General features: G+C 32.9%; 2 protein-coding genes across 2 annotated transcripts; both read left to right on the top strand.

The window, feature by feature from the left end:
* The first annotated feature begins 1,102 nt into the window (after nucleotides 1-1,102).
* LOC127126514 (cytochrome P450 94A1) lies at nucleotides 1,103-2,871 on the top strand. The gene has a single exon (XM_051055448.1). The coding sequence runs from the start codon at nucleotides 1,109-1,111 to the stop codon at nucleotides 2,621-2,623; it is 1,515 nt and encodes a 504-aa protein (XP_050911405.1). The 5' UTR covers nucleotides 1,103-1,108; the 3' UTR covers nucleotides 2,624-2,871.
* Nucleotides 2,872-4,399: 1,528 nt separating this feature from the next.
* On the top strand, nucleotides 4,400-5,173 carry LOC127130596 (uncharacterized). Its single transcript, XM_051059578.1, has one exon. The coding sequence runs from the start codon at nucleotides 4,400-4,402 to the stop codon at nucleotides 5,171-5,173; it is 774 nt and encodes a 257-aa protein (XP_050915535.1).
* Nucleotides 5,174-8,965: the final 3,792 nt, after the last annotated feature.

Here is an 8,965-nt window from a genome sequence, read left to right as displayed (position 1 = left end):
CCCAAACTACTGGTAATATTTATTTATTTTTTCTTTCTTTAGACTTTTGATCCACTTTGTACACACAAAAATATTTTTTAAAGAAAAAATTTCTAGAAGCTCAGAGTTAGAGTCCGCTTGATTTGTTTTTGTAAATATGCTTTTAAATTTTTAAATTTTTAAAATATTAAAACTGATTTGAAAGTCAAATTTTATAGAATTATTTAAACTTTAAAATTATAAAACTTTTTTTGAAAGTTAAATGTTACATAATTATTTTTTGAAAATTATTTTTTATTTAAGAGTTTTAAAAACAAAAAAAATTAATATATATTTTAAAGTTTTTGATTTTTTATTATTAGTTTTGAAAATTAAGAAAGATAAAAAACAAAAAATATATATACATTTTTTATTAATGACAAATTTGTAAGCTGTACAATCTTAAAACATTTTTATAAGAATGATTACTTTTTCTTTAATTAACGTACAAAATAGTTTTTAAAACTCATTCAAACAAATATCTGATTTTTTTAATTTATTCTTAAATTTTATTTAAATTTTTTTTCTTAAAAAGGAGTTTTTCTATAATTTATACCTAATTTTGTATGTATACTATAATAAAGTTAATTAAAATAGTTTTTAGAATAAAAAATTTATAATGATTTATGAATATTTAATCTTTTTTAAATGATTTAAAAAATATATTATTAAGAAAATTTAAGAATCATTATAAAAGTAATTTTCAAAATTTAAGAACTTTAGTTTTAAAATTGAATTTATTCTTAAATTTTCTTTAAAAAATGGATTTATAAAAGTGAATTTATTCTTAAATTTCCTTAAATTTAAGAACTTTAGTTTTCAAAGTAATTTTCTTAAATTTAAAAAATTGAACTTATTGTTAATAACTAAAAAAGTGAAAATTTTAATTAATTATCTTGATCTATAAATCACACATTAAAGTATTTCCTTCTATTCTATTTATAAAAGTTAAGTTCATTAAATAATAATTATATTTAAAGTAGATTATGAATCAGATATATTAATTATTTAATAAATTTAAAAAAAACAATTTCTTTTCTATAAATAGGATGAGAGGAAGGATATTCCACACCACCAACTTTGTTAAACCATGGAGCTCTTCTTCTCCCTCCAATCATTTTTCATCCCCATTTTCTCGGTTCTCTTCCTCTATCTCTACTTTCGTTTCTTCAACATATCAAACAAAACAGGCTTCAAAAACTACCCTCTCCTTGGAGTTTTACCTGAATTCATATCAAACCGCCACCGCTTCCTCCAATGGGTCACCCAAGTCCTCCGCGATTCTCCCAACAACACTGCCGTCTTCATTCGCCCCGGCAGAACAGGCATCTTAACAGCCAACCCAGAAAACATACAACACATTCTAAAAACCAAATTCGAAAACTACCCAAAAGGCAAAAGGTTTATAACTATCCTCCATGATTTTCTCGGCAGAGGAATCTTCAACTCCGACGGTGATCTCTGGAAGCTTCAAAGAAAAACTGCTAGCTACGAATTCAACACCAAGTCTCTAAGAAACTTCATCGTCGAAATTGTAACAGTTGAAACGCAAACTAGGCTCATTCCGATTCTCTCAAAAGCAACGAAGAAAAACGAAATCCTTGACATGCAGGATATTTTAGAATGTTTTGCATTCGATAACGTTTGCAAACTCGCCTTCAACGTCGACCCTGGTTGTCTCAGCGGTGACGGCACCACCGAAAGCGCCTCCTTCATGCGTGCTTTCGAAGACGCTGCAGTGTTAAGTTTTCAAAGGTTCATGTCTCTTCTCCCGTTGTTATGGAAAGTGAAAAAATTTCTCAACGTTGGAACAGAGCGGAGATTGAAACAATCAATCGCAACTGTTCATGAATTCGCTGACGAGATCATACGGTCAAGAAGGGAAGCGAAAGAGGGTCCCACAAAAGGTGAAGATTTGTTATCACGCTTCATCAGAACTGAAGAAGCTTCGCCGGAGTTTCTCCGTGATATTATAATAAGCTTCATTCTTGCTGGACGTGATACGACGTCGTCTGCTTTGAGTTGGTTCTTCTGGATCGTATCTTCCAGAACCGACGTTAAAGAAAAAGTAATCAAAGAAATAGAAACGGTGCGTTCAAGAAGTGGAGATAAAACGGCGTCTTTTGGTTACGAGGAGTTGAAGAAGATGCAATACTTACATGCGGCGATTTCGGAGGCGATGAGATTGTACCCGCCGGTGCCGGTTGATACGAAGGCGTGTTTAAACGAAGACGTTTTGCCGGACGGAACTAGAATTGGGAAAGATTGGTTTATTTCTTACCATACTTATGCTATGGGGAGATTGGAGAGTGTGTGGGGGAAGGATTGTAATGAGTTTAAACCTGAGAGGTGGTTAGAGAATGAGAATGGTGATGGTGGTTATGTTTGTAGAAGTGAGAGTCCGTTTCGGTTTCCGGTGTTTCATGCGGGTCCTAGGATGTGTTTGGGGAAGGAAATGGCTTATATTCAGATGAAGTGGATTGCGGCTTCTGTTATGGAAAGGTTTGATGTTGTTGCAGTTGAGAAGGAGAAGTGTCCTGAACATGTTTTATCTTTAACTTTGAGGATGAAAAATGGGTTACCTGTGCGTGTGCGAGGAAGGTAATAAAAAATGGGTTACGTATGCGAGTAAGGAAATGAAAAATGTGCGAGCAAGTAAGGGAAAGAGAGTGAAGTGTGTGTTAAGAAAAAAAGTATGTATAAAAGTGATTAAAGAGTTATGTTATTGCACTCACTTGGATAATATAGTAAAGAACTCCTCCGTGATGGAGATCTTTCCCCTTCAATAATTATGTTGCATTTAAAAAGCAAAAATAAAATTAAATAAAAGGCTTAAATGCTTGTTCTCTATTATATTTTTTTCTAATTTCAATAATAAAAATTCAGTGTATTGTTTTGATCGGTCTATTTAATTTTTTCTGATTTTTTATTTATTTTTTCTAAATTATTTAAGTAATTGACAAATTCATTTTGAAGTAACAGTGGTCATCTAGCACAACGTTCATATTTTTAAATAAAATTTAATCATATTATTTAATATAATTAACAAATAATAAATAACATTAAATTAATTAAATAATTAATAGTGTCATGAGTTAACATTTAAATAATTATATATATAATTGAAAATGAAGTAAAACTTTCATTTTCACCATCTTCATTACATTTATTATCTGGTCCATGAGTGTGATTAAGGCCGAGTGTTTAGGACCATTTTGATATTTTTTAGAAATAGAAGAAGAGTAATGCAATTCCTTAACTCATTTTTTATCCCAAAACTTTGATTCAACATTGTCAATCGTATTTAAGTAATGAAAAATATTTTGCTATAGTAAATAAAAATTTTATAAATAAATATTTAATTAATTTTTATAGAAATATAAGATTCATTCATTAATCAATTTTATTATTGTATCAACCATAAAAGTATATATTATTAACCATATATTTTATTTATAGATCATTAACCAACTTTACTACTTCATTAATCAATAAAATATATCAATCAAATTCTGACAAAAATTTATAATTTGGTAAATAAAATTAAAAAATAAATAAATACTAAAATAAAATTGGTTAATATTATATAAATACTAGTTTATAAAGTTGTTTAATATTAATCAAATTTATTTTACTATTTTTTTAATTTTAAAAATTTATTAATCAAATTATAAATTAATATCGAAACTTGGTTAATATTATGTATTTTATTGGTTAATAAAGTAGTGAAGTTGATTAATAACCTATCAGAAAAATATGTGGTTAATAACATATATTTTTGTGGTTAATACAATAATAAAATTGGTTAACGACAAAAATTGTATTTTCGTCACGGAAATATATATATATATTTTAATAAATATATTTAATTAAAATAAATCTTTAATATTTTTTATTAAAAAACATTATACACCGTATAAATATGATGAATAATGTTTGGTGTAAGTATTAATGTAGGACATGAGTGTAAGAATAAAATAAGAATGAATTTATAGGTATTTTTAGGAGGAGTTTGAGAAGTTCATAACATGATAAGATTGTGTCCGCAAGAAAGGTGTTTGATGAAATGCCATGAAAAATGTTTTTTTTTTACTAATTTAGAGACAAATAAAATTGATCACTAAAAGGCGACGTACATATTGGCTGTAACCTTGGTAAAATAAAATTACATAGTCATTTTAGATTTGACATCAATACCACTTTTTTTCTAGCAAAAAGAGGGAAATTAGCCCAAAATATATTAAAAGGAAGAAGGTAGAAAAAGAGGGAGACTAGGCCAAAATCTCAAAAGTTAGCAAATTCTAAATTAAGGCAAACCACGAAGGTTCCTAATATAAAAGGGAATCAAGAGCTTAGTCTTTGTTGAGTGGTCAAAAGGAGAATGAATTTTGTCAGAAGAGGCATTTGTGGTTACAAGTTTGTAGAGCCTCAGTTGAAGACTTTGAGAGAATTGGGGACTCGTCTGGTTTTTGATAAAAAAGAAGACTTCAAGAACTACGGTAATCTCTTAGGTATCCTCAACATAGAAGTTAATACAACGGTCGTCCATACTCTTTTGCAGTTCTATGATCCTCCAATGAGGTGTTTTACTTTCCAAGACTATCAGTTAGCTCCAACTTTGGAGAAATATTCACACATCTTGGGGGTTGAAATTCAGGATCAGGTTTCTTTTGTCAATACAAAGGAGTTTCCCAAGTCTCATCATATAGCTGAAGTCCTCTATTTGGAGAAGAAAGAAGTGGAACTCAACCTCAAACTCAAGGGTGAAACTCATGGTTTTAGTCTAAATTTTATGGTAGACAAGGTCACTACCTTTACTGATGCTGGAAGTTGGGATGCTTTCAATTCTATTCTTTCTTTGCTTATAAATGGGATTATGTTTCTCCCAAACATGAAAGATTTTATAGATTTGGCCTCTATTCACATCTTTATGACCAAGAATCTTGTCCCTACTCTTTTGGCTAATACTTATTATTTCATTCATGTGATGAATCAGAAGAAGAAGGGAACCATTGTGTGTTATGTTCCTATGTTGTACACATGGTTCATGTCCCATCTACCCAGCAAGGGTCCTTTCGTTGAAAATAAAGGCAGTTGTAAATGGTCTCAGAGGATCATGTCTCTGACTACTGAAGATATCTTGTGGTACTCTTGAAGTTATGATGATGTCAAGATTATTCTTAATTGTGGTCTTAATGTTCCCCTCTTAGGTACAAAAGGTGGAATTAATTACAATTCGAGATTGGCATTGCGTCTGTTGGGCTACTCGATGCTAGATAAACCTGACTCCGAGCAATTGTAAGATTTTGTCTTACATGAAGGGGTTGACAATTCAGAGTTGTTGAAGAAGATCATCAGAGCTTGGGGAAAGATTCGTCTCCAAGGAAGGGCCAAACTGGAAAGAGGATTGTATAACTAGATAAGCCTACACATTAGGTCAAGGAAAGGGTCAAGGAAGTTATGTTGCCATTTCCACCTGAGCCTTCTATGAACATAAAATCTATTGAACCTATTGTTGTTCCTGATTAGAAAAATAGCAAGTGTACTATTTTGCCTGTTATAGCAATAAAGGGGAAATTCCCTGAATGTCGATCTCAAGGACTGCAAGTTAATATTGAGTTCAATTCATCGTTCAATTAAACAAATATTATAATTGGGGTTTTTTAATTCAAAATTATAAAAATAAAGGTAAATGAAAATAATAATGAAAAATAAGGGTTTCCAAGGTAAAAGGAATAATGTCAGGGAAGGTGTATGATTTATACCTGTAACAACTCTGAGTTACTATTGCATCAACAAATATCAATTACTACCAGTTCTCAAGGGTATTTTCTCCCAAATCCTTGTGGAGAAAACCTTTAATCATTCTACCCTAATTTCTATGTCCATGGGCAATTAGGGTGAAGTTAAGCTTTATTATATCAAGAATGCTCTGATTCATACAGGGTATCCCTAGTCCTAGGTGATATCTAAAGCAGAGTAATCTTATGAAAACATTATCAATGGAGGTCCAACCTTGTTGATAACCATACAACAATCTCGATTGATCCAAAAGAGAAAGCATTAAGCACACCAAAAGATTACCTCAAAAATAATATTATAAATGTAATCGTAAACTTATAGTCATTACAACTCTAAATCAGGGACAACTACCTAGCATTGGGGGGTTTAGCTACTCATATTGTTCAAAACAAATTCAATATAAAAAATACACATTACAAATAATTGGATGACTTGTATCTTCAATCTCTTCCGCTCATGAAAACTTTCCCCTCTCCGAATTCCTTGATCTATGTAATCCTTGATCGTCTGACAATTTTGTGTTCGCCTCGTTCCAAGATGATCTTTTCTCTTGTAGAAGCTCTCCTAATATAGTGAAAATCCCTTGGCAGAAGGTGGAAATCTCCAAAACATCCCTGCAGCTCAAGCCTGGTGAAAAAGCCCAAAAATTGGAAAATTAGCGTTTTGGGCTGACACGGGCGGCCGTGTCAGCTCTCTGCCTTGTTGTTTCCTTGCTGACACACCCCAGGTGACTTGACACGGGTTGTGTCAACTGACACGGGCGATTGTGTCAGGCCACTATCTTGGGCATTACTTGTACTTGTTTTTCCTTCCTCCTGACACGATCCGTGTTAGGTGACACGGGTGTCCGTGTCAGACCTCCTGAACTGGGAAATCTTCTATTTTCGAATGCCAGAACTTTCCACTTTCTCGCATTGAGTCCGTTGGATCTTCTCCGTGGACCTGGAAGGCATAAACACGACAACCAAAGCGTAAAATCACGAAAACACAAAATAAAACTGACAATTAATAAAATTGCTTAAATAACTTACGAGAATGAAAATTAACTTTAAAGGTCCCATAATGCATACACAATGTCTCAAACTCCTTGATTTCTTGTCGGATAAGCAACGAAAACATAGTGAAAATGGTTACCGATCACAACCTCAAACTTAGCTCATTGCTTGTCCTCAAGTAATGTCCTAAAGTGTGTCACTTCCCAAAATTTGCATTCTTAGCAGAATACTGCTGAGATCATCCTTTTGGTGACGGACATCATCCTTTTGGTGATGGAAATCTTTGGATTGTGTCTAACTTTCATCCATTTGGTGATAGCGAAATTTGTTGTTGATCTTACCATCATCCTTTTGGTGATGGCAATTTTTGTTGTATCCACTGTAACCATCATCCTTTTGGTAATGACTACTTTTGAAGCTCGGCTTATCCATCATCCTTTTGATGATGACGATCCTGGAAATCGTGTTGAATTATTATCATCCTTTTGGTGGTGGCAATTTCTACTGTCCTCCTTTTGTCGCCAGGAAACCTGTTCAGTTTTGTCCTCATGTCAATGCGACCTCTGCAAGATCGAATGTCGACTCGAGGGTTAGCATTAATTTGACGTTCTACCCCTACTACCTTGGTGCTGTTAGAATCCATTGCATTTTCTTTCTGCATATCTCCATTGCATTTCAAAAGGACAAAATTCGGATCTTTTCGTATTTAATTACCTTCCACCACGAATGTATGAAGACCGTTGTGATTCTTACCTTCTAGTTCAAGTTAATTAAATAGGGGCAGCTGTCATACCCCAATTTTGTCCGGGCATTTTTTTTAAATTTTTATAAAATTGATTTCATTTTTAATTTGCATCATACGCACAGCATGACATGCATTTCATCATGAATAATACCTAAAATATCAGCCGGAGTAAATTTATTGAAAATACAGACAAATTGGTTAAATCGTTTCTCAAGTACGTGCAATTAGTTAAATTGGTTAAAAAGTTTAACCTGGTGTGCTCGTTAAATTTATTGTGAATTGGTTAAATTGGTTAAATTGGTTAAAAAGTTTCAAATTTAAAATTACAGACGCCAGTATTATTAATCTATGGTTCACGTAGTTTAACCTGGTGTGCTCGTTATAATTTTCAACGACTGTTTCGGTTGTGTTTTGACCCGCCTGAGCCTTTTAACCGATGAAAATTTATTTCAAAATTTAAAGAAACGCTGTATTTTTTCAATAAGTATACTTTGTGCTGATCATTTTAGTGTGCCCGATATAATTTTTCGAGCAAATTTATATCCGGTTTCTATTTATAATCGGTTACTATTTTTTTGGTTTAGTTATTTAATTTAAGTAATTAGAATTTATTTATATTAAAATATTTATTAGAAATTTTATGAGTGTATTTTCTTAAATAAATAATAATTGTTTGCAAAAATAATATTTTCTGCATTTCATTCCTTGTAATAAGGGACAGCTGGCATTCCAATCCATATCTCAACGGTTACATGGAAAATGATAAAAAGATTTGTCTCTCTCCATGGATAATAAAAATAAAATAAGAAAAGAAAAAGAGAAAAAGCTGGAAACACCTCACTCATTAACACGTCTCTCTCTCACGTGAATCCCTCACCCTCACCCACACAACAAACTCACCTCACGTCTCTCACACACACAGGCGTCACTCACTTTATCTCTTCCTCACCTACCAAGAAGAAAATTAAAAAAGAAAATGGACAGCTCACAAAAAATCCTCTCTCAGATTCTCTCTTCACACATCACCACCTACCTAACACTACCCCCTCCACTCACGTCATTTCTATGACTACCCAAAATCTCTCACCATTCAATGCTCTTTCTTAAAAAAACATAGAACAAAATAAAGGAAGAGGAAAATTGGAACAGGGGGTTCATCTTCATTCCTCAACTTTTCCTCTCCACAACCACACATCGCTGTTGCGATCCTTCCTTCCTCAACCACCGTCACCTTCACAACTTAACCGCCGCCGGATCCACACAACAACTGTGATCCGCCTTCTCCTTCCAACGCCGATGAACGGAAACCCCAACCCCAACCTTATCGACCGTAGCAAACCACCTCCTTCGTTCTCACGCGCGACCCTCACAACCTCACCTACCGGTGTCGCCTTCGCAACCAAAC

This window comes from Lathyrus oleraceus, chromosome 3 (genome assembly GCF_024323335.1).
Source record: "Lathyrus oleraceus cultivar Zhongwan6 chromosome 3, CAAS_Psat_ZW6_1.0, whole genome shotgun sequence".
NCBI lineage: Eukaryota > Viridiplantae > Streptophyta > Magnoliopsida > Fabales > Fabaceae > Lathyrus > Lathyrus oleraceus.
The sequence above is the reverse complement of the archived record's forward strand: the minus strand, read 5'-3'. Positions and strand labels throughout refer to the sequence as shown.

Coding starts and splice junctions, on each gene's coding strand:
- LOC127130596 (XM_051059578.1), top strand. CDS start 4,400: ATGAATTTTGTCAGAAGAGGCATTTGTGGTTACAAGTTTGTAGAGCCT.
- LOC127126514 (XM_051055448.1), top strand. CDS start 1,109: ATGGAGCTCTTCTTCTCCCTCCAATCATTTTTCATCCCCATTTTCTCG.